Source organism: Microtus pennsylvanicus, chromosome 8 (genome assembly GCF_037038515.1).
Source record: "Microtus pennsylvanicus isolate mMicPen1 chromosome 8, mMicPen1.hap1, whole genome shotgun sequence".
Taxonomy (NCBI): Eukaryota; Metazoa; Chordata; class Mammalia; order Rodentia; family Cricetidae; genus Microtus; species Microtus pennsylvanicus.
Genome location: NC_134586.1, coordinates 26,292,856 through 26,317,430, shown reverse-complemented (window position 1 = coordinate 26,317,430; position 24,575 = coordinate 26,292,856). Strand labels below are relative to the sequence as shown.

The window sequence follows — 24,575 nt, the reverse complement described above, 5'->3', positions numbered from 1 at the left end:
GTCATATTGGCTCATGATAAGGACTTGATTTATAGAAGTATTTGCATCTAAGTAATTTATACGTGTAAGATCAAGCAGTATTAATTATAGAGAATAATCACCCCATTGCATCCCACTCCTGTCCCCTTCCTAGTTGCAACTTCTCTTAATGGTACTCATTTTATATTATTTTGATTTTGGTTTGTTTCATTTAAAACTTACTTATTTACTTCACACGTGTGCATCTGTGTGGGTGTGTACTGTGTGTGGTGGCCAGAGGACAACCTTTGGGAGTCCTTTCTGTTTACTCTAGGGGTCCTGGAAATCCAGCCCGGGTCATAAGACTTTTTGGCAAATGTCTTAGGATTTCTGTTGCTGTGAGGAGACACCATGACCACAGAAGCTCTTATAAAAGAAAACATTTAATTGGGACTGTCTTACAGTTTCAGAGTTTAGTCCTGACATGTGTGTGTGTGAGACATGGCAGTATGCAGGCAGACATGGTGCTGGAGAACAAACTGAGAGGTTTTTTTTTTTCTTTCAGACAGGGTTTTTCTGTGTAGACTTGGCGTCCTGGAACTCACTCTGTAGATCAGGCTGGCCTCAAACTCACAAGAGATCCACCTGCTGGGATTACATTGTGATCCATAGGCAGTAGAAGGAACTCTTCGGTTTTTGTTTGTTTGTTTGCTTTGTTTTTGAGACAAGGTCTCTCTGTGTAGACCTGACTGGTGTGTAACTATGTAGACCAGGCCGGCCTCCATCTCCCAGAGATCCACCTGCTTCTGTCTCTTGAATCCTGGGGTTAGAGGCCTAGGTCAGCACTTCCAGCTCTGTCTTGTTACTTAAAGACTTCTTCAGTTCTACTGGAGGGATGTGGTTGCGGCTAGAGTACTGGGACACTGGGGTCGACAGGTTCCACTGCTGAATGCTGCATGGGTGGTCAGGGATGCTCAGAATCAGACTATTCTCAGTCCATTAGCTTTCTTACCTCTGCGTTTGTCTTTCCGTTGGTAAGATCACGTGCATTTGTTGCCACTTACGGCTGTGTTCTCATTTTCATTTGTAGCAAAATAGTGCTTGATTTTTCTTCAGATTTTTCTCTTTGACTTTTGTGTCACTGGTATGCTAACTAATCTACAGGTATTCAGGGATTTTATTTTCATTAGTCTTTTAATTACTGATTCTTAGTTTAATTCTCTTGTGGTCTGATTAAATGCAGCATGATTTAATTAACATCCTAAGTCACTCTTCTTGCTTGGCTCCTGACTGAACCACTTTGAAGCTCACTTTCTTTGTCTTGTTTTCATTTGTTTCCTTCCTTCCTTCCTTCCTTCCTTCCTTCCTTCCTTCCTTCCTTCCTTCCTTCTTTTTTTTGAGACAGGGTTTTTCTACATTTTTTTTAAATACTGCTGGTATTGAATGTCCCATTTTAAATATTCTGATTTTTCTTATCACTGATTCCGTGTAAACTGGGAGTATTTTGATGAGTTTTTATAGTCTGGTGATGTTTATGACTCTTCCATTATTTCAGGATAGTAAACACTATACTTTGCCTTTTTCTGATAACAGAATAATCTACACCACCATGCCTTAAACCAGAATATTCAGACTCCTCTCCTTCCTCTTTCCCTGTCCGACACACAGGTGTCACAGGTGAGGTGAAAAGGGAGCTGTGCTCTGTTAGCTGGATGCTGTGCAGCTACAGCAGCATCCCTGCAGTTCGTGATGGGGAGCAGCGGAGCCAGGAGACACAGCAAGTCTGGATTGCAGCTGCCAGCTTGCTGGCCCCGAAACAGCCCTGGCCTGCACATGTATGAGTGTGGCTGTGAGCCAGTTCAATTTTACTCTGGGCCCTGAATTTCCTGTTCATTTGTTTGTTCTTTCTTTCTTTTCTTTTTGGTAGTACTGAGACTGAACCCATAATGATAGGGACAAACCAATATTAAAATGACAGCTGTGCCCCCTTTTCACCTGTCTGTTAGAAACAGAAGTCAGGAGTTTTGGCCAGGACTTCATCATTGTTTAAAGTTCTTCTTTTAGCTTCTTTTCCTATATTCATATTCTCTCTCTCTCTCTCTCTCTCTCTCTCTCTCTCTCTCTCTCTCTCTCTCTCTCAAGACAGAGTTCCTCTATGTAGGCTTGGCTGTCCTGGAAGAAGCTCTGTAGACCTGGCTGGCCTTTAACTCACAATATCCACCTGTCTCTGCGTCCCAAGTGCTGGGGCTATGTAATCTTTTGACTGGGTAGTGGTGGCACGTGCCTATAATCTCAGCACTCAGGAGGCAGAGGCAGGTGGATATTTGTGAGTTTGAGGCCAGCCTTGTTTACAGAGTGAGTTCCAGGACTGGCTCTATAGCTACTGAGAAACCCTGTCCTGAAAAACCGGAAAAAAGTCTTTTGCATGCATATATATTTGAGGGGGTGAGAAAAAAGAAAACAAGGTAGTACTGGCCAGGACACATGATAATGCTATAAGATTGCAGGAACTAAGGAAAGCTCTTTTTAGTAGATAGTCCAGTCTAACTGCCTATAGCATGCAAAATACATTGATGGTAACCTGTAAGCCAAATGAACCCTTTCCTCCCCAACTTGCTTTTTTTTTTAAAAATATTTATTATTTATTATGTATACAATATTCTGTCTGTGTGTATGTCTGCAGGCCAGAAGAGGGCACCAGACCTCATTAAGATGGTTGTGAGCCACCATGTGGTTGCTGGGAATTGAACTCAGAACCTTTGGAAGAGTAGTCAATGCTCTTAACCACTGAGCCATCTCTCCAGCCCCCTCAACTTGCTTTTGGTCATGGCGTTTTATTATAGCAGTGAAGGCGAAGGCTTAACGCCACTCTGTTGTAATAGGAGCAGCGGGCTGTGTCCCGCCACCCGGCTAGCTTTACCCGAAATAATTACACGGTAACTGTATTCTTTTAAACATTGCTTGGCCCATCAGTTCCAGCCTCTTATTGGCTAGCTCTTACATATTGATCTAACCCATTTCTAATATTCTGTATAGCCCACGAGGTGGCTTACCAGGGAAGATCTTAAGCTACAGCTGTGTTGGGTGGGAGAATCATGGTGACTCTCTGACTCGGCTCCTTTCTCCCAGCATTCTGTTCTGTTTACTCCGCCCACCTAAGGGTTGTCCTATCAAATGGGCCTAGGCAGTTTCTTTATTAATTAACCAATGAAATTAACACAAAACAGAAGACTTTCCCCCATCACTTCCCCTTTTTCTGTTTAAACAAAAAAGAAAGGCTTTCACTTTAACATAGTAAGATTACATATAACAAAACAGTTATCAAGCAAGAATTACAGTTACAATATTTATATCTATTTTATCTTTTATTATAACTAAGGAAAACTATAACTATCTATCCATTCTTTAACTCCATCAAAGACTCTAGAGGATATAATATTACCTAAGTAAACAAGAAATAAGAAACTTTAAACTCTAGAAATGACAGAGACATCTCGCTGCCTGGACAGTCACCCAAAGTTCCTCTGTACCGTTGGGGCATCCATCTTTGGCCTACAGGCCCATAGTATCCAGCAGACATTTCCATGAAGCAGGAAATTTCAAAGGCAGTCACTATTTGCTTGTTCTGAAGAATGTCTTGCAGACTCTTTCATGAATCAGGAACCCCGAAAGATCATCTCACCTTTAGTCAAGTTCAGTAGTCCTCTTTCTGCGGGTTCTCTGTGTCCAGTTTATACATCAGTCCAGGCAAGAGCAGTTTCTTGCCCAAATGGCTATCAAACTCCATAAGGTGCCTCTTCGATGCCCATCTTCTTCTTGAAGTAGATTGGTGCTGCCAGGAGCAGATATGTCTCATTCTCAGAAAAACCCTAAGTTATTAAAACATTTAAAAATGCCATATTCTGTAGTCTTTGAAAGATATGAAAAATGCCTATTTAACTGAAACATATCTCTATATATCTAGAAAATCTAACTAACATGACTACAAGCTTGACTATTATTGATAATTATCCTTTAACAATCTATATTTCCTAATTATACATTACATTTTTAAATTAACTATACAATCACAACACCTTAATCAATATCAGAAATACATATACATGGGCTGGAGAGATGGCTCAGAGGTTAGGAGCATTGCCTGCTCTTCCAAAAGTCCTGAGTTCAATTCCCAGCAACCACATGATGGCTCACAACCATCTGTAATGAGATCTGTGCCCTCTTCTGGCCTGCGAGCATATACACTGACAGAATATTGTATACATAATAAATAAATAAATAAATAAATAAATAAATAAATAAATAAATAAATATTTTTTTAAAAAATACATATACATATAACAAAATTGACCTTAAATTTATATCAAAAAAGCAAAATCCATATTAATGCAAATTATTCATATCTATATCATATCCCCCTTTAAATGTAAAAGAACGTTTATAAACAATATTTGGGAACATGGGCGCAGTTTTTTCTCTCCAAACTGCTTTCTGCTGAATGTGGGGGCGTCGTTAATTAGGTCTTTCATGGTATAACCTGTGTGCCAGGGTCATCTCAGTTGGCAGTTGAGTGAAGTAATTATTTATTTATTTATTTATTTTTGTTTTTCGAGACAGGGTTTCTCTGTGGTTTTGGAGCCTGTCCTGGAACTAGCTCTTGTAGACCAGGCTGGTCTCGAACTCACAGAGATCCACCTGCCTCTGCCTCCCAAGTGCTGGGATTAAAGGCATGTGCCACCACCGCCCGGCGAGTGAAGTAATTTTTTGAGGGTGTTCACAGCAACCTTTCAGGAGGGCGTGGTCTGTCATACCATATTGGGATAGACGCAATCCATAGAGTCTCATCCTCTGTGAAAACAAAAGAAGACTCTCTCCAAAGCATCATATCCTTAGACCCAAATTCTGAAGTCATAATACCCGTATATCCATTTTGACTTAGCTTGGCAGCCCATGTAATGAAATGTCTCTCTGTACTTAGCTCCTTCACAGTCAAAAGATTTAAAGAAAACACAATAATACAAAGAATCCAGACTCTCTGTGAATTTTCCATTTTTATGTGGCTTGTTTTATTTCTTTTAATCTCTAAATATCTTTAGTCTGTCTCTTTAAAGACTTTACCCCTCCTTTTTTAAAGGGCATTAACTTTATTCTCTCTCTCTTTTTTTTTCTCTCAAGCCTACATACAGTCATCCAACATTGTGATCCATTTAGTGGTCTGTCTGAATCTGTTTTATTGTGAATCTGTAATTTTTTTACTATCCAGGAGCATTTCTTAAAATGTTAAGCAGTTCTTAAAAACATAAGTTGCACCATGTACAAGTAATACGGTACTGCCTGTGTCCTGCCCAGCCAAACCTTAACTGCGCTGTTATCATGGTAATTACGGTAGTTCCTGGCTGAGACCAGCACAGTTCAGCATGGTGGAGCTGTGCCGCCCCTGCCTCAGAGCCATTTAGTGCCCCTGAGCCACATAGAGTTCCAGGCACACAGCAGTCCACATTGCCATCAAACAAATCATAGCACTTTACTCCAAATGCTCCATTCAAAAGTTCTGTCTCCCGCAGGAGCCAGACAGAGATCACAATGGCGGCACAGCCCAGAAAGCTGGCATTTTAAAACAGCCAGTTTTTTTCCTGCTGCTGAGTCAGGACAATGTCTTTGCGGCACGCAACCCAGAAACAGCAAAAAGTTGTCTTAAATTCTCTCTCTCCTTTTTAAGCCCTCTCAGGTTTTTAAGTGGATTTAGTCCATCACGTCGGGCGCCAGATGAAGGCGAAGGCATAATGCCACTCTGTTGTAATAGGAGCAGTGGGCTGTGTCCCGCCACCCGGCTAGCTTTACCTGAAATAATTACACGGTAACTGTATTCTTTTAAACACTGCTTGGCCCATCAGTTCCAGCCTCTTATTGGCTAGCTCTTACATATTGATCTAACCCATTTCTAATAATCTGTGTAGCCCACGAGGTGGCTTACCAGGGAAGATCTTAAGCTGCAGCTGTGTTGGGTGGGAAAATCATGGCGACTCATGACTCCGCTTCTTTCTCCCAGCATTCTGTTCTGTTTACTCTGCCCACCTAAGGGTTGTCCTATCAAATGGGCCTAGGCAGTTTCTTTATTAATTAACCAATGAAATTAACACAAAACAGAAGACTCTCCCCCATCATAGCAGTAGAAACCCTAAGATAAGATCTAGTTCTCTGTCCTCCTTGGCACCTGCAACATATGGAATATATTCACACACACATAAAGATAAATAACAAAAAAACCTAAAACTAAATCTAAAGTCTAAACATGAAGTCTAGTGTGTTGATAGACACCATTAATCTCAACACTCAAGAAGATGAGCCCTGGGGCTGGAGAAATGCTCAGTGGTTAAGAGCACTGGCTGCTTTTGCAAGGGACTCAGGTTCCATTCCCGGCACCCACATGGCAGCTCACAACTGTCTGCACTGTTACCTTTTCTGGCCTCCTCGGGTACCGGCATACATGTGGTATAAATAAGTTAAAAAACAAGTTGAGGCCTGAAGATGAGAAGACTAGGCTGGGCCAGGGGACGTATTGAGACTGAAGAAACGAAGAGGGGCTAGAAAGATGGCCGAGTGGTAAAGAGCCTGTACTGCTCTTCCAGAGGACCTGAGTTCCTCTACTCTACCCTAGGGAGCTCCTCTGGCCTCCATGTGTACTGTGGCATGCATACTAATACACCCATAGCATGCGTACATACACACAAACACACACTAATAATAATAAAATATAAAATTGAAAAATTTGTGGTGGTTTGTAGGCAAGTTTTTCTTCAGGACTGCCTGTCAGCTCTGTCCTGCCAGCTGGCTCCCAAGTAACTACACAGAGACTTAATGCTAATTATAAATGCTCTTCTGAAACCTTAGTCTTGTTACTACCTAGCTCTTACAACCTAAATCAACCTATGTTTCTTATCTAAGTTCTACCACGTGGCTCATGGCTTGTTGCCTCATTTTCTACACGTCCTGTTTCCTCTGTCTGTCTTGCAACTCCTGAGACTCTGCCCTTCTTCCCAGTGTCCTCCTAGTCTGGTTCTCCCATCCAATCTCTTCCCACCCGGCTATAGGCCAGTCAGCTCTTTATTAACTAATGAGAGTAATACATATTTACAGTGTACAAAGATTGTTCCACAGCAGGGTTAGTTATTCTTAATATTGGTGTTCTAGTAGGCTCAAGTACATATGAATATAGGCAGTGCTAGCAAACTCTATTTTCTGTCCATGGTAGTGGAGCTCAGTAGTAGGGGTCAAGTCCAGGGCTTTGCCATGTTAACTAAGTACTCTACCACTGAGCTTCATCTCTAGCCTCAGGATGCTATGTTTTGGGGGGCAAGGAGCGGTGTTGAAGGCAGAGTCTTACTATATAGCCCAATTGGCCTCCAGCTTGTGACACCTCTGCCCCAGCCTTCTGTGTGCCGTGATTCCAGGCTTGTATCATCAAGTAGGGTTTAGGGTAGCCTTCCTAAGGGAAAGCACTAGTTTCTTACTGCTGTCTTGTTACCCTGTCTATTTCCTAAAATGTCAGCTACAACTCACTCCTGTGTTATCTTCTGCGGATAGAATTTATTATAGCATCAATTAGGGTTTGGTTTCAAGTTTGTGGAACAATAAATGTGAGAAGTGGCTGAGTAAGGTTCTGTTCATGACTGAGGATTTTCTGTCATGTTATATATTTCTCATTATTTCCTAAATGAGTCATATTCTGGGTGTAGACTTTTCCGTGAGCGGTTAATTCTCCCATAATTTTCCTTTCTTGCTTGCTTGCTTCCCTCCTTCCTTTTTTTCTTTTTGTTTGTTTTTGAGACTGGGTTTCTCTGTAGCTTTAGTGCCTGTCTTGGAACTAGCTCTTGTAGACCAGGCTGGCCTCAAACTCACAGAGATCCACCTGCCTCTGTCTCCTGAGTGCTGGGATTAAAGGCATGTGCCACCACCACTGTTGAAATAAGAGCAGCGGGGCTGCGTCCCCGGCACCCGGCCGCCCACATGGCTAGCTCTAGCTTATGCCCCGAAATAATTACACGGAAACTGTATTCTTTTAAACACCGCTTGGCCCACTATATCTAGCCTTTTCTCGGCTAACTCTCACACCTGGACTAGCCCATTTCTAATAATCTGTGTAGCCCACGAGCTGGCTTACCAGGAATGATCTTAACCTGCGTCTGTCTGGAGTGGGAGAATCATGGCGACTCACTGACTCAGCTTCTTTCTCCCAGCATTCTGTTCTGTTTACTCCACCTACCTATGTTTTAACCTATGAGGGCCAAGCAGTTTCTTTATTGCTTAACCAGTGAAATCAACAGATTGATATATGACACTCCCCCATCACACCACTTTGCTCTCCCATACTTTTTCTGAAGTAAAGTCTTCCGTACTGTGCTATTTGTGTTGAATCATTTTTTCTTTTCTTTCTTTCTCGTCTTCTATGTTTGTTTGTTTGTTTTCTCCTCTTTGACACAGGGTCTCATGTAGCATGGCTGCCTCTGATCAGGGCTGGGATTTCTAGTGCAAGTTACCATATTTGGTTTCAGTTATATATTTTGTCTAGTTAAAATCCTCTGGCCTGCATATTTATGCCAAGTGATAATTTTTGTTACATTCAACTTGGCATATATTAACATAGACCACCTTGTCTCTGTGGTCATTAATACAGATTTAATAAAGAGGCATTTCTATTTCTGTGTGTGTGTGTGTGTGTGTGTTTATAGTACTGCAGGTTGAACCCAGGGCCTCATGGATGTTTATGTGTCCTACTTCTTAGCTGCAGTCCCAGCTTCATATAGTTCTTTTTTGGGAAGATAGTTACATTGTCAACAGTAATGTGACAGTGAAATACATTTCTTTTTTTTTTTAAAGATTTTTTTATTTATTATGTATACAACATTCTGCTTCCATGTATGCCTGCATACCAGAAGAGGGTGCCAGATCTCATTACAGATGGCTGTGAGCCACCATGTGGTTGCTGGGAATTGAACTTAGGACCTCTGGAAGAGCAGCCAGTGCTCTTAACCGGTGAGCCATCTCTCCAGCCCAGTGAAATACATTTCTATGTAGTAACTGGTTCATTCTTCCTTCTTAAACTGCTAGTGCCTGCTTACTGGTTTTCTAATTTTCTAGATTCTTAGATACTTCATGTAAAGTATTAGTCATTTTGTGATCGGTGTTTCATATTGTGGTGTGTGTAAATCTCTTTCTTTATGTATATAAATATATGTATTTATACATATGACTATATGTATATATCACATTTTGTTTATCCATTCATCTATTTATGGAGATTTGGCTTTTCCTATATTTTGGCTGTTGTAATTCACCTTGAACATGGATGTACAAATATTTGCTTAAGTTTCTTTTTTGAATTCTTTTTCTTGTTTTGAGACTAGGTCTCATGTAACCCAGGCTAACCTTGAACTCTCTGTGTAGCCGAAGACCTTGCCTTGCCGTCCTCCTACAGCTTTTAGTTCCTGAATACTGGAATTATAGGTGTATACCATCATGCCTGGTTTATGTGATACTAGGAATGGAGCCCAGAGCTTTCTGCATGCCAGACAAGTCTTCAGTCTACTGAGCCACACCTTGACTCTTGCTTTGAATTCTGTCTGATGTATATCCAGATGTAGGATTGCCTTGTCATGTGTAATCCTAAATTTAAATCTTATTTATTTATTTAGGGATTTTGAAATGGGATCTCAGTAGGTCAGGTCTAGAACTCACTGTGCTGCCTAATTTAGCCTCAAACTCATGAAAGCTCTTTTACTTTTTTTTTCTTCTTCTTTTTTTATTGGTACCCTGACTCCCAGTTTCTGTGGGAGACTAGAAACCTAACTTGCAGGTACCAGGGCTCCAATTTTTTTTTTAAAGATTTATTTATTTATTATGTATACAGTGTTCTGCCTGCATGTACACTTGCAGGCCAGAAGAGGGCACCAGATCTCATTACAGATGGTTGTGAGCCACCATGTGGTTGCTGGGAATTGAACTCAGGACCTCTTGAAGAACAGCCAGTGCTCTTAACTGCAGAGCCATCTCTCCAGTCCCGGAAGCTCTTTTAAGATTATTATAAATGGGGCTGGAGAGATGGCTCAGAGGTTACACTACACTCCTTGCTGGAGTGTAGTTCATTCCAGATATAGTCAAGTTGACAACCAAGAACACCCATCTCACTGCCCTTTTTCCATTCTGAGTGGGTTATTTATCTTTTAGCGTTGAGCTTTAAGGATTCCTTATATGTTCTGGATACCAGACATTTAGCTGTATGTTGTTTCTGGGTGCTTTCTTCCGTTTCATGGTTTGTTTTGTTTCTTTGTTTTTTAACTTTGCTGGTTTACTTCCTGCTACTAGATTTTCATTTTGATGAGGGTCAGTGTTTGTTTTCTTAAATTTCTTATGATGCTGCTTCAGAAAGCTTTGCCTAAGTTTCATAGCTTTATCTCATATTTAGGTCTCTGGTTGGTTTTTTGTGGTGTGTGTATGTGTGTGTGTGTGTGTGTGTGTGTGTGTTTGAAGTAACAGTTGATCGATTTCTTTGCATTAGAATATCTAGTTGTTCTAGACCATGTATTGAAAACATTATTCTTTCCTTGATACCCCTTTCAAAAATCAGTTGACAGAGAATTTCATACATGTATATAATGAAATTTAATCATGTATCCCCCATTTCCTGCTGTATGACCCCACAGTCCCGCCACCCAATTTCATGGCCTTGATTTATAACGTTGCTCTGACTTTGCAGTATGCCAGATGCTATACTCTTGTCAATATGACTAAACAAGAAAAGGAAATAAAAGGTTAGAGGTTTAAAAAGAAGAAATGAAATTATCATTATTCCTAGATAACATTGCATAGAAAAGTCAGTAGAATTTGTAGAATTGATAGAAAATTTCACAAAATTTACATAAACAATCTAGTACACTTCTGTTTACCACCACCTACCAGAAAGTACACTCGTTGAAAGTCTTATTTATTTATTTATTTAAAAAAAATCAGTTGGCAGGATGAGATGTCATTGTATGTGAATTTTAGGGATCCAGAGCAGGAAGATGGCCAGTTTGAAGCCAATCGGGCTTCAGCATAGTGAGATTTGGTTTTAAAAAATAAGAACCATGGGCTGGAGAGATAGACTGGATCAGTGGTTAACAGCACTGACTAGTCTTCCAGAGGATCTGGGTTCAATTTCTAGCACCCACATGGCAGCTCACAATTGTCTGTAACTCCAGTTCCAAGGGATCTGACACCCTTATATAGATGTACATGCAAGCAAAACATCCCCTTGCACATAAAAAAGAATAAATAAATCTTTAAAGAAAAATTTTAAAAACTCAAAAAAATCTGAAATTTATTGATGATAAATATATATAGTTCTAGTTTTTAATTGAATTCTGTATGTTTTATTATAATCTATGTTTTTGTCTGAGACTGTCTCATATAGTACTCCCATCCTCTGGACAGTGAGTCCAGTGCAGGGGGCTTCCTGCCGTCGCTGTTTAAAACCTACAAACTTGGTAGTTGATAATCAGGTTCATGTTTGTTTTGTTTTTTGTTTTAATTTATTTTGGTTTGCTGTGATAAATAAACACCAAGACCAAAAGCAGCTTGGGGAGGAAAGGGTTTATACACAGTTGGTCATTGAGGGAAACCAAGGTAGGAACTTGAGCAGGGCAGAAAACCAGAAGTAGGAACTGAAGCAGAGGCCAAAGAGGAATGTTGCTTACTGGCTTGCTCCTCATGACTTCCTCAGCCTGTAGGTTTTTTGTTTGTTTGTTTGTTTTTGTTTTTCAAGACAGGGTTTCACTGTCTAGCCCTTTCTGTCCTCACTTGACCCTATCTTGTATCAAGTTGACCAAAAACTAACCAGCCCCGATCTCACTGTGTTTTGATGGCCTAGAACTCACAGGAGATTCACCCAGTTCTGTCTCCAAAATGAGATTAAAGGAGTGTACCACCACACCCAGCCACTTAATTAACACTTAATTAATTAATTTATTTGAGGCAATCTCACTATGTAGCTTTTGCTATCCTGGAATTTACTATATGGACTGGACTAGCCTCAAATTCATAGAGATCCATTTCCCTCCACCTCTTGAGTGCTGGTTAAAGATGTGTACCACCATTCCAGCCTAAAAATTATTTTTTTAGGCTCATTTATTTTATATTAGGCATCTGAGTGTTTTACCTGCCTATATGTATGTGTGCTCTGTGTACACCTGGTGCCTGCAAAGATCAAAAGAGTATCAGATAGCGAGAACTATAGTCATGAATGGTATTTGGGTGATGGGAATTAAACCCAAGTCCTCTGCAAGAGGAGTAACAAAAAAGGCCATTTCTCCAGCCCCCCCTCCCTTATAGATAATTTTAATATGTCCTTATATGGAAATTTGTAGATACAGAATTTACTTCTTTGATTTAGCCCATTCAAGTTGGCCAAATGTGTTAGTTGTATTCAGTTTGAAATTTCAGAGCTGGGATATAACAGCTGCTAACTCACTTAACTCCTTATTTGAATTGAAGTGGGTGGACTTTAGTGTGCTCATGCCTATTTATCTTTGAAATACTTCCCCTGGATTCATTGAACAGGATTTATGCTACATTGGCCCTACTGTGTAGTTCTGTGCTATAGAATGTCTGGGTGGAGAGGATTAATTAGATGAAGATCATTGAATCTGCCTGTCCTTGGGTCGCTAGCTAGCTAGCCTTTTGTATCCTAACAGCAGTAGCCTTTTTATAATTAAGGCTTTCCACACGGTTTGTTATCAAGTATGACAGCCTGTCATGTGTAATCAGCCTCATGTCAGTGTCATGAGAACAGCACTCCTGATCAGCTGCTTCTTAATCTGGTGGGGTGTGAGCATATGGTAACCAAGACACTGTCATTCGCTGTGTGGGTCTGTTTGTTTAGGATGTGCATGTCCTCCAGAAAGAGGCTGATGACAGATGGCATCTCTTATTTCTTATTTGAGACTGCATCAAAAATTATTCATACATTCTAGGGTTCAGTAATAAGCCACGTAACAGAACGATTCTCTCTCTCTCTCTCTCTTTCCTGTCCTTGAACCTATAACAGTTCTGCTTCAGTGCCCCAAATGCTGGAATTACAAGCATTAGCCACTCCAGGCAGAGGATTTGTTTTTCAGTGCTGCTTCTTCATGAACTATTGGTGCATGGGCAAATGATGAGGACTAGTTGATTTACAGACTCAGTTTAAAGCTAAGCTCCTGTGCCTTGGTTATTGAGTACAGTTCTCATAAGTGTGGAGGCAGGAGTTGAGGTCTGCTTTCTTGTTACCTTTCTTCGTATTCTCTGTGTCACCACTGCCATTAATAAATCTATATTATCTATTGCCCTGTATGTGTGGTTAGTCAGTTTTCATGCTCTTACAGAAAAATCACTTCTCAATTTCTAACTCCCCCCCCCTTTTTTTTGCCAATACGTTATGTCCACTGTAACCCTTTATTTAGGTACATACCACAGTAGATAGTGACAGCCACCACTGTCAAGTGTTTGTCCTGTTTGACACAAGTCTTAGACAAAGAAAGTGTCAGAGTCTTTGTAATCGGGTCAGAACAAATGGTAAAATCACTGAATGTAGGCTGGAGTACTGGAAGTGTTTACCCACATGGACAGCACGGGCTAACTGATACTGAAAGGCTTGTACTACTCAGGCGTAGGAAAGTGACCCTGAAGAGTGTGAATGGAGCTTACCCAGAAGCATAAAACCCTAGGTTCAATCCCCAGCCTGCCTAAAACTGGGCATGGTAGCACAGTCAGAAGTTCAAAGTCACCCTTAACTATAACAGTCATCTTAAGTCCAACCTGGGAAACTTTCTCTTAAAAAAATCACTAAAGACTGAAGACATGATGGAAAAACAGACTTAAATTGGTCCTTTGAGGAATAATCAGGAAAAAGAGGAAGTTAATAAGGCACTACAGTAGAAATGAAGTATAAGTGTTTTTATTTGTTGAATTGTGAAGAAACTGGGTTGCTTTTTTTTTGTTTTTTTGAGATAGGATTTCTCTGATGAAGGCGTAAGTCACAAACAATCCCACACCAGTTTGGAATTATGATTAATATGGTGGCATTTATTTAAAGGGGAAAAAACTTACAGATCACCATCCCAGACAACAGCCCTCTGCGCAATCAGGAAGGAGTCTAGTCGCCGGAAACGGAGCAGGAAGCAAAGAGAGAGAGAGAGAGGAGGGAAGTGGCCGCTTTTTTAAGGAGAGAGGCTACGCCCCAATGGGCTGGTATCTCAGCAGCTATTGGCGGAGGAGTGGAAGGACCTCCCGCAATATCTCTGTGTTGTCGTGGCTGTCCTAGAACTCGCTCTAGACCAGGCTGGCTTAGAATTTACAGAGATCCGCCTGCCTCTGCCCTCCAGAGTGCTGGGATTAAAGGTGTGCAACACCATCACCCGGCTTGGGTTGCTTTAAAAAAAAAATCTTCACTATACATAGTGTGGCTTCAAAGTATGCCTGTTGGAGCCAGGCGTTATGACACATGCTAGAAATCTCAGCAGCCGGAATATGGGACACAAGGGTCGTGATTGGATGCCAGCCAGGTCTGTTTAGTAAGATCCTGTTTTAACTCCTTCCCTCTTAAAAAGTATGTGATGGGAATGAGGAGCTAACTCAGTTAATAAACTACCGATTGTGCAAACATGAGAACTTGAGGCTGGATCCCCAGCACCCAAGTCGTAAAAGCTGGACGCAGTAGCACTGGTCTGTAACCCTGGTATAGGGGCAGGCAGGACAGATGAACCAGTAGAGCTTGTGGGCTAGCTAGTATGCCCCAGGTTCCGCAAAGACCGTTTCAAAGAACAAGGTGGAGGGGCTGGAGAGATGACTCTTCCAAAGGTTCTGGGTTCAAGTCCCAGCACCTATGTGGCGGCTTAAAACTGTTTGTAACTCCAGTTCTAGGGAACACAGTGTTGTCTTCTGGCCTTCATGAGTACCAGGATGCATGTGGTGTACAGAAAGAAATCCATTCAGGCAAAACACTCATACACCATACAGAAAAGTAAGGTAGAAAACCATTGAGAAAGAAACCTAATGTTGGCCTCTGTCTTCCACTTACATGTATGAGTATGATTGCATTCACGCTTGTATATACCCCCCTCAACACACACACACACACACACACACACACTCACTCACTCACTCACTCACTCACTCACTCACTCACTCTATGGAAACATCTAAGGAATAAGGGAAGTAGGAGCACTGTAGATTTCCGTGGTGAGAACGACATCAAAGCTGTGTCATCCATGTTCCTAGATCGCTAGCATTGCTTAGCGAATTGATTCTTAGTCAAAGCCAAGAACAGCTGGTTGGCGGTGGCGCCTGCCTTTAATCCCAGCACTCAGGAGGCAGAGGCAGGCGGATCTCTGTGAGTTCGAGACCAGTCTGCTCTACAAGAGCTAGTTCCAGGACAGGCTCCAAAGCTACACAGAAACCCTGTCTCTAAAAACACACACACACACAGTATCTGTCTGCATGTATGTTTAACAGGCCAGAAGAAGTTCTGGGATCAAAGTCAGGGTGTTTGAACAGGTGCTCTTCACTGATCTACACCTCAGCCTTGTTATTTATTGTTGCAAAAAATACCGTCTAGCTTTGATAATAAAATTTGATTTTTTGTTTTCTGACTTAATACTAAGTGCAAATAGTTCTGTTTTTTGGAAATAGGGTACCACTATGTTGCCCAGGCTGGCTCTTTCTTATACTCCTGATCTAAGGAGACTCCTCCTGCTAAGGCCTCCCTCCACATGTGGCTACTACAACTGTCTGTATCTAATGGTTTATCTGTCCCTCTTTCCATAGTTAACCTCTCTTGTTTTCTCTTGTTTATTTCAGGTGATGTAACCCCACAGTCTCTGGACCCAGAAGTTTTATTAAAAGTTAAATCTGAGATTGAAGAAGAACTCAAATCCTTGGACAAAGACGTCTCTGAAGGTCTGTTCCTTCTTTCCTTCCTGAGCAATGAGTAGATCTGTCAGTTCTGGTTATTGTCCATTTAGTTCTCTCTCTGTGTCTCTGTCTGTCTCTATTTCTGTCCCCCCCTCTCTCTTTTGTTGTTTGTCATCATTTTTGTTTTATTTTATTTGGTTTTTCTAGACAGGGTTTCTTACTGTAGCTTTGGAGCCTATCTTGGAACTAGCTCTTGTAGACCAGACTGACCTCAAACTCACAGAGATCCACCTGCCTCTGCCTCCCAAGTGCTGGGATTAAAGGCATGCGCCACCACTGCCCTGCTGTCGTTTTAATTTTTGAGGTAGGGTTTCACCATGTAGCTGGCTGGCCTCGAACCCCCAGCAATCTAACTGCCTCTGCTTCCAGTGCTAGGATTAAAGATGTGTACTGCCGCTGCTGCCTTCTCCTCCAGAGATTTGTTTATTTGTGTGCTTAGAGGTTTATGGTATCCGATGTGAATTCTCCGCTGTGGAGCAGGCCTCACCGTCAGAAGATGATTTTTATGACCTTTTTTTTTGCCAAAATATACATTTAAAATTATATTTTATCTTGAAAACATTGTAATTACATCATTTTCCCCTTTCTTTCCTTTCCTCTCCAGCCCCCCCCCATATACCTCTCCCATGCTTTCTTCAAATTCATGTCCTCTTCTTTAAAAATTGTTATTACTTGTATGTTTATATGTATGTGTGTGTACCTAAATATATAAAATGTAATAGCTTTCAATAAAAACAACTGTTAGTTGGGAAAGAAAATTAATAAAAATTTATGAACAAACTAGTCATGCTGATTTGTGCTTATAGTCCTAGCACTTGGGAGGGTGAGGGACAAAGGTCCTTGTTTGAGGCTATCCTGAGCTGCATAGTAAACACCATGGGAACCTAGGCTACAATGAGACAAATGCTGGCAAGAGCAAAGAAAGGAAGAAAGGAAGAAGGAAGGTAGGAAGGAAGGAAGAAAGGAAGGAAGGAAGGAAGGAAGGAAGGAAGGAAGGAAGGAAAGAAGGAAGGAAAAGAAAATAAAGTAAATTTACAAATAAACAATTCATGGTGGTTTATGCTTATAATCCCAGTACTTGAGAGACTGAGCTAGGAGAATCATGAGTTCAAAGCCAGCCTGGGCTAAATAGGAAGGTCTCCAGCTGAAAAACAAAACAATAGCACCTCAGAATTTAGGACCAATCAATTTTGTGTTCCAGACAAGATTAATATGTATAATGATCTTTCCAAGTACCTTGAAATTCCTGTCCCTAACAGTACATAATACCTTAGTTTTGTAGACTCTCATAAAGATACCCCTTTCTTTTCTTTCTGGAGGCAGGGTGTCGTTGGATCCCAGGTTGGCCTCAGATTCACTAGGCAAGGCTGGCCTTGAACTCCTGTCATTCCACCTCCATTTCCTTAGTGTGCTACCAGGCTCAGCTTTCTTTTGATTTTTTTTCTTTTTTTTTGACACAGACTCGTGCTGTATAGCCCAACTGACCTGGGACTCACTGTGTAGCCCAGGCAGGCTTCTTTCTTGAGATCTTCCTGCCTCAGACAACCCTGAGTGTCAAGATTATAGGTGTGCACCATTACACCTGGCTTATAGCACAACTTATGGTCCTATTTATTTTCTTGTCGTTCTTTTAACTTTTATTTATTTTATGTGTATGGGTGTTTTGTCTGTATGTATGTCTGTGTACCATGTGCATGCAGTGCCAATGGAGTCCTCCCAGAAGAGGGCTTTGGATTCCCTGGGTCTTTGTGCTAGGAATCAAACCCTGGTCCCCTGGAAGAGCAGCAAGTGCTTTAATCACTAGCAATCTCTCCAGCCTTGGCACCATTTATTAATTTTGATTTTTCTTTTATCTTGTCTTCAGCCTTCACCAGCACAGGCTTTGACTGTCACACCTCACCAGTGTTTAGCCCAGCTAACCCCGAAAGCTCAATAGAAGACTGCTTGGCCCATCTTGGAGAAAGAGTGTCCCAGGAGCTGAAAGAGCCTTTGCATAAAGCATTGCAAGTGATTCTCAGCCAGTGAGTTGCAGCTGCCGAGTGAAGGGTGCTTCTCTGAGCAGTCTGGGTGGCACACGGTGCTGGGCTGGCTGAGGCTTTGCTTCAGGCAGTCACCCTTCCTCCTTCTCCCTCCTAAAGCTTCTGCTTTGTCTCGAAGCAGGGATCAAATATTCCACCAGAGATCTGATGGTTTTTATTTACCTGTTGAGCTGTCAGGTTTCAACAGATGCACTTACTGTGTTATAAACACAAGCTATTGCCTTTGTCCTAATCATTCCTTGCCTCTGGCCATCTATATTCATAGATATATGAATATGGCTGGGGCTTTGTGTACTGTAATGTGTGATTAGCATTATCTTTGTATTTTAGATGGCTGTATTTAGTATTGTATTTATATCACAGATATTGTTATCCTTTGGGGTTGCACATCTGCCTGTGAAGCTACTTCTATATTCCTGCAGGGAACTCCTTTCCAGCTGTGGCCCTTACTGTACTAAAACTAAAATTGAGAAGTTAGTGAAAATACAAGGATGCTAAAATAGAACCGATTCACTTATGATAAGTCTCATTGAGGAATTAATATGAATTACAGCATTAGTGTGAATTGATGAAGATGAATCATTGTAGTGATGAGGGCGGCGGGCTGTGGCCTGGCTCCCAGCTAGCTTTACCCAAAATAATTACACGGAAACTGTATTCTTTTTTTTTTTTTTAAAGATTTATTATTTATGTATACAACATTCTGCCTCCATGTATGCTGACACACCAGAAGAGGGCGCCAGATCTCATTACAGATGGTTGTGAGCCACCATGTGGTTGCTGGGAATTGAACTCAGGACCTTTGGTAGAACAGGCAATGCTCTTAACCTTGAGCCATCTCTCCAGCCCCGAAACTGTATTCTTTTAACCACTGCTTGACCCATTATCTCTAGCCTCTTCCTTGCTAATTCTCACATCTTGGTTAACCCATTTCTATTAATGTGTGTAGCACTACGAGGTGGTGGCTTACCAGGAAAGATTCTAGCCTACATCCGTCTAGGGTCGGGGAATCATGGCGACTGCCTCACTTCCCTTCTTTCCAGCATTCTGTTCTGTTTACTCCGCCTACCTAATTTTCTGTCCTATCAAAGGGCCAAGGCAGTTTCTTTATTAACCAATGAAAGTAACACATAGGCAGATGACCCTCCTCCATCAGATCATTTAGGAAATTTGTTCCTCACCAAAAGGTTGAAATTCAGATGGCAAATTGCTGTTGTAGTTACTGTTATGTAGTCAAGGTTTAGAGTGTGCTGTGTTCTTAGCAGGAAGCAGTTAGGGTTTCCATATATTCTGGTGAAAGGAGCATATATAAAATCCTTAGTTATACTCAGTGAAGCGAAACCATAGGTGGATTTTCTACCTCAGACACAAGAGTAGAGGATGGTATGAGTGGCCAGGAAATAAAGCTTAAGTAGGAAATTTGGGTTCACAGCATGACTAAAGACTAGCAGGGCTGCTGTCCTAGCTCTGAGGGCCTGGGGGGGAAGGGTGAATTGAGTAGGGTTTGCTAAGACTCTCTGTCCTTAAATGTTCAAATATTGTACATACTGAGATTACAACCTTAAAAGATCATGCTTTGTTTTCTTTGTCTTTTTTGAGACAAGGTCTCACTGTAGCCCAGGTTTGGCCTTAAATCATAGAACTCATCTATCTCTGCCTCTCAAGTGCTGAGTTAAGGAATGTGCCACCATGATGCCTGGCCTTTAAGATTTGTTTTTATTTTTATTTATATGTATGTTGATGCCAAGAAGGCCAGAAAAGGTTGAGTTCCTCGACTAGGAATTACAGGCCCCATCGTGGGTGCTTGGAACTGAACAGGGGTAGGAAGCGCTCTTAATCTTAACTGCTGAGTCATCTCTCCTTTATGAAAATCATTTCATTCTTCCTATGTCAGTTTTTCATTTGCTCATTGTAACTTGGCTGGGATATTACCAACTCTCTAATGAACAGAATGGTATAATTTTGCTTTTTGTAACAGGGTCTCTTACTATGGAGTCTTAGCTGGCCTGGAACTCACAAAGATTCACCTTGCCTCTGCCTTCCAAGTAATAGGTAGGGTTAAAGGTTTGTGCCACCATGCCCTGCGTTGTTTGTTTTGTTTTTTTAATTTAAGAGAATTCTGGTTTAGATGAATATTTAGATGAATATAAGTTTCACCTTAAATAGTGGCACAGTTATTTTTTTAAGTTGGTTATATAGCAAATAAGTTTGTTCAAAAGTCAGTCTTTTGAAAGTTTGAAGCTGTTACTGACACCCTGGAAACAGTGCAGTTGTACAGGTGGAAATATCTCCTACTCCAAATGCTTTTGCCAAAGTGGGAAATTCATCTTAACTCTTTATACAAAATACCTTTGATTTCTGTAGGCCCCTTTCTTCTCTTTACTCTGAGACCAGAGAAAGAAGGCTGATCATTCAGCTACTTGCTTTCCTATGTATTAAAACATGAGTGTTTTAACCTGCTACATGTTTCATATGCATGTATATGTGTACATATAATGTTTTAAATCATATTTCATTCTGAAGGATGATAAAGTCCTTAGCCTGATAGCCAAACTACCCGTAAGGACTGCAGTGGCCCACAGCAGCATCAGTTCAGAACAGGAAGTGAAGGGATTGGTAGCCGCAAGTGAAGCCTGAGGGAGCTAGAGGTAGGTGGATGATGTAGTATCTGGTGAAATTCCAGTTGTACAGGATTCTAGTGTGGAGCCCAATACTTCTAGAAGAGTCCTGAGCACTAATAAGAAGTGGCTTCAGCCAGGTAGCACTCCTGGGTGTGCTGTGCTTAAAGCAGCGCTGTGGTGGTCGGTGCTGGTTTGTGTAGCGGACAGCAGCTGTGCTGTCAGGGCTGTTTCCGGAGTCTCTAGTCTTTAGACACAGTGAAGGCAAAAACATCTGCAAACACATAAAACAGGACATTAACGAAATTTTTAACATATTTTAAATCAGTATAGTCAAAGTATTTTAAATATTCAAAAATTATTAGTGAGATATTTCATTTTTTTTCCTTTGTGACTCTTTGAAATACAAAGTGTGTTAATATTTTAGGCACAATAACCACATTTCAGATTCTTTATAGCTACATGTGATATCTAGACATTTTTGTGGCATATATCAAAATCCTAACTTGAGCCAGGTGGTGGCCTTTAATCCCAGCACTCAGGAGGCAGAGGCAGGCGGATTTCTGCATTCAAGGCCAGCTTGGTTCACAGATTGAGGTCCAGGATGGCCAAGTCTAAACAGAGAAACTCTGTCTTTACAACAAAACAAAGCAAAAACCCTAATTAGAAATGGAAGTAGTGTGCTATTGGAATCAATCCGGCTGGGTGTTTGCCTGGCGTGCTTTTGGGATATGTAGTCTCTTAGCTTTTCCCAACTTTGCCTTCCTAATGTGTAGGGATAATATGTGATGTAATGTAATATAAATGTGAAAAATATAAAACCTAATATGTTAGACCACTAATAAGTGGTAGCTTTTATTGTTTGTCTGTATTCATCTGCTAAGAGGTTGCAGACTAGAGTAGTCAGAACAGAAAATGCTTCTGGAATTGGATTTTTAAAACCTATAAAAGCATGGCCCCTCCTACTTCCTATTTTCTTGTTTTACTTACCTATTTACTTATGTTTTCTTGAGATAGGTTGACCTCAAACCCAGCGATCCATCTGCCTGTGTCTCCTTCTGGGGTTAAAGGTGTTGCGTCCACTGTCTGGTTTAGGCTTTTGCCTTAAAAAAAAAAAAGCTAGATTGTGTTTTCACTGAGTTAAGTTTTACACGTTACTATTTGATTCTTTAATTTTGGGATTTGATATTTGTAATTCAGGCATTTCTCTGTAACAGAGATAAATTCCAAGTAACTAAAAAATTACTAGAATATATATTTATCTTGATTTAAGTTTTACATGTTACTATTTGATTCTTTAATTTTGGGATTTATATCTGTAATTCAGGCATTTATCTGTAACAGAGATAAATTCCAAGTAATTAAAAAACAATGTCTAGAATATATATTTATCTTGATACACTGCTATAACAACCTCCTCAGCAGTGCAGGGAATGTTTGGGGGAAAATATATACCAAATATTAAAAGCCATATCATGAAAAAAAAATCAATCTGTTCAGAAAGTTTAGCAGCACGGTAGTGTCTATATATTTATTCATCTGAAATTAAGCCCTTTTTTGTGACGCAGACTTTTAAAACACTCTCTACAGGCCACTGACGTATCAGGCCTACCGCGACTGCACAGCGGAGACTGCAGCTCATACCGGCGGATGGAATAAGGTAGTCACCAAGTTATCTTCGCTAATAATAAAGCATAGAGAGAACTCTTACTCTTAGCACTAATTAATGTAGAAGTCCAAACTATGTTAAGTGGATAGTTTTGCTTTACTATTTTCTTAAATTAATGCGCAAGGTTCCGCAATGTGCCCTGTGGTCTCTCTTCTTTGCTGTGCTCTGAGTTTTCTGTCATTTCTTGATTTCTTTGTGTTAAACATGATATTTGTCCCCAGGTAGTTACTTGTTAGCATGTGAATTAACATGTCCTAAAGAAGAATGAGATATTCATTTAGATACATCTTCTGGTTCTTTTAAAAAATTAATGCCATGCTGGGCGGTGGTGGTGCATGCCTTTAATCCTAGCACTTGGAAGGCAGAGGCAGACGGATCTTGTGAGTTTGAGACAGCCTGGTCTGCAGACTGAGTTCCAGGACAGCTGGGGCTGTCACACAGAAAAACCCTGCCTTGTAAAACAAAACAAAACAAACGAACAAAAAAATTAACACCGTTTTTGATTTTATAGTTTACATAGTAGTGTGTCTCATGTGGTATCTCATTTGATCATTCCAGACTCTCCTTTGAAGAATGCGCAGTGGATTTTATTGCCCTATGTTGGGGCTGGAAGGGGTGGGATATCCTGCTGACTGGATTTTGCACTCTACTGGAGAGCTGCATTCCCAGTATAATGAGCTTTGTTCTATTATTTGTTTACTTAGGTGGATGACTGTTCAGGAAAGGGTTAAGCTTGTGTAGGATCTCTTGACTAGCAACCAGTTCACATTTGCTGGTTCTAGCCTTTCCACTGTGTTGTGTGATTATCCCTTGTCTTATACTGTGCTGCCTGCCTGTTGCCTTGCAAAGGCAGATTGGGAGGAGATGACTGTGAAGAAGTATAGCATGGCTAGCCCTGCTGTCCACAGCACACATAGTCTGTCTCTTGAACCAGCTTCAGTCATGCCTGCATCTTTCCTTGGTGGCTATTTAATGGTCTCCAGTGTCCTAGCGGCTTCATTGCAAACATCTTCACACAGTAGCCTCTCAGAGCCTCTCTTGCAGGGACTCTAACCCTGCCACAGTTGCCTGGCCTCAGCAGCATTCTGGAACCATGGACAAGATTCCATTAATCTCTCAATCTTGCATCTTTCTTGTGTGTAAAGCCTACTAGTACCACGTGGGTGATGCTGCCAAGCTCTGCTGCCAACTCCAGATGGAGCCTGGCCTCTTGGATCACAGCTGCAGTAGTTTGTGTGTGCCAAGGTCTTTGTTTTTGAGCAAGGAACCCTTGCTGTATTCTTAGATCAAGCTCTCTCCTTTCAAACAGATAAACCTTTTCACAAGCTACTGCCTTGAATTGAAGGGGTCTTGCGCTTAGGATAACTCTGCTGTCATCCATGGCAGAGCAGGATTACAGCCTCTCTTCCACACACGCCTTGGTGCAACTTTATATTTGCTTATACTCTTTTCCTTGCCAAACTGCACATTTTTACTGTCTTCTGCCCATTCTTTGTCAGGGAATTGAATAAAATGTGAATAAAGGTATGCCAGGAGACGGTACCCTTTCTGATGCTGAAAGGCCCCTAGACATTCCAGTCCAAGAATTTCTCAGGGAAAGATATTCCCCGTGAGGAATACTGTTGTCCTGTGAGGGAATTACTCAGAATAAGAATAAGAAGAGAAGACTGTTTGCTTAATCTCTCTTGTAATTTTATTTATTTTTTGAGTCAGGACTTCATGTCCTTTAGGCTGTCCTGGAACTTACCGTGTAGCTGAGGATGATCGTGGTTTGCCTGTCTCCACCTCCTTGGTGCTAGGATTACAGGCATGTACCTCAGTGGCTGTTTCTCTAGTGCTCAGGATCAAACCCAGGCCTTCACTCATGCTAGGCAGTCTACCAGCTAAACCATATTCCTTGTCCTTTCTTAATCACTAGAAAGGTGAATATGAGACCTTGGAATGACTATGCCCTGAATTTTCTTTTCTTTTCTTTTTTTAGTTTTTTGAGACATTGTTTCTCTGTGTAATAGTCCTGGCTGTCCAGGAAATCCCCTTGTAGACCAGGCTGACCTCAAACTCCAGAGGTCTGCCTGCCTCTGCCTCCTAAGTACTGGGGGATAAAGGTGTGTGCCACCATGCCTGGTCTGAATCCTTTTAATGTTAAAAAAAGACAAAAATGCAGACTACTAAAAAATAATGATTTAGTTTTAGATTATGTAGAATACTTGTGAATAATACAGTTGGTATAAATGAGCTGTAGAAGTGACTTAACTTTTCTTGGTTTTGGTTTTTGAACAGCATTTCGTTACAGCCCAAGCTAACCTC

The 24,575-nt window shown here is 41.1% G+C and overlaps 1 protein-coding gene across 1 annotated transcript in view; it reads left to right on the top strand.

Moving 5' to 3' along the window:
- The window catches only part of Bcl2l13 (BCL2 like 13), a 50,257-nt gene that overhangs the window by 8,697 nt on the left and 16,985 nt on the right, over window positions 1-24,575 (top strand). The window contains exons 3-5 of the mRNA XM_075982930.1: window positions 15,829-15,927; window positions 17,807-17,963; window positions 22,190-22,259. Of these exons, the coding sequence (XP_075839045.1) occupies window positions 15,829-15,927; window positions 17,807-17,963; window positions 22,190-22,259 (326 nt within the window). The remainder of the gene's footprint in view (window positions 1-15,828; window positions 15,928-17,806; window positions 17,964-22,189; window positions 22,260-24,575) is intronic.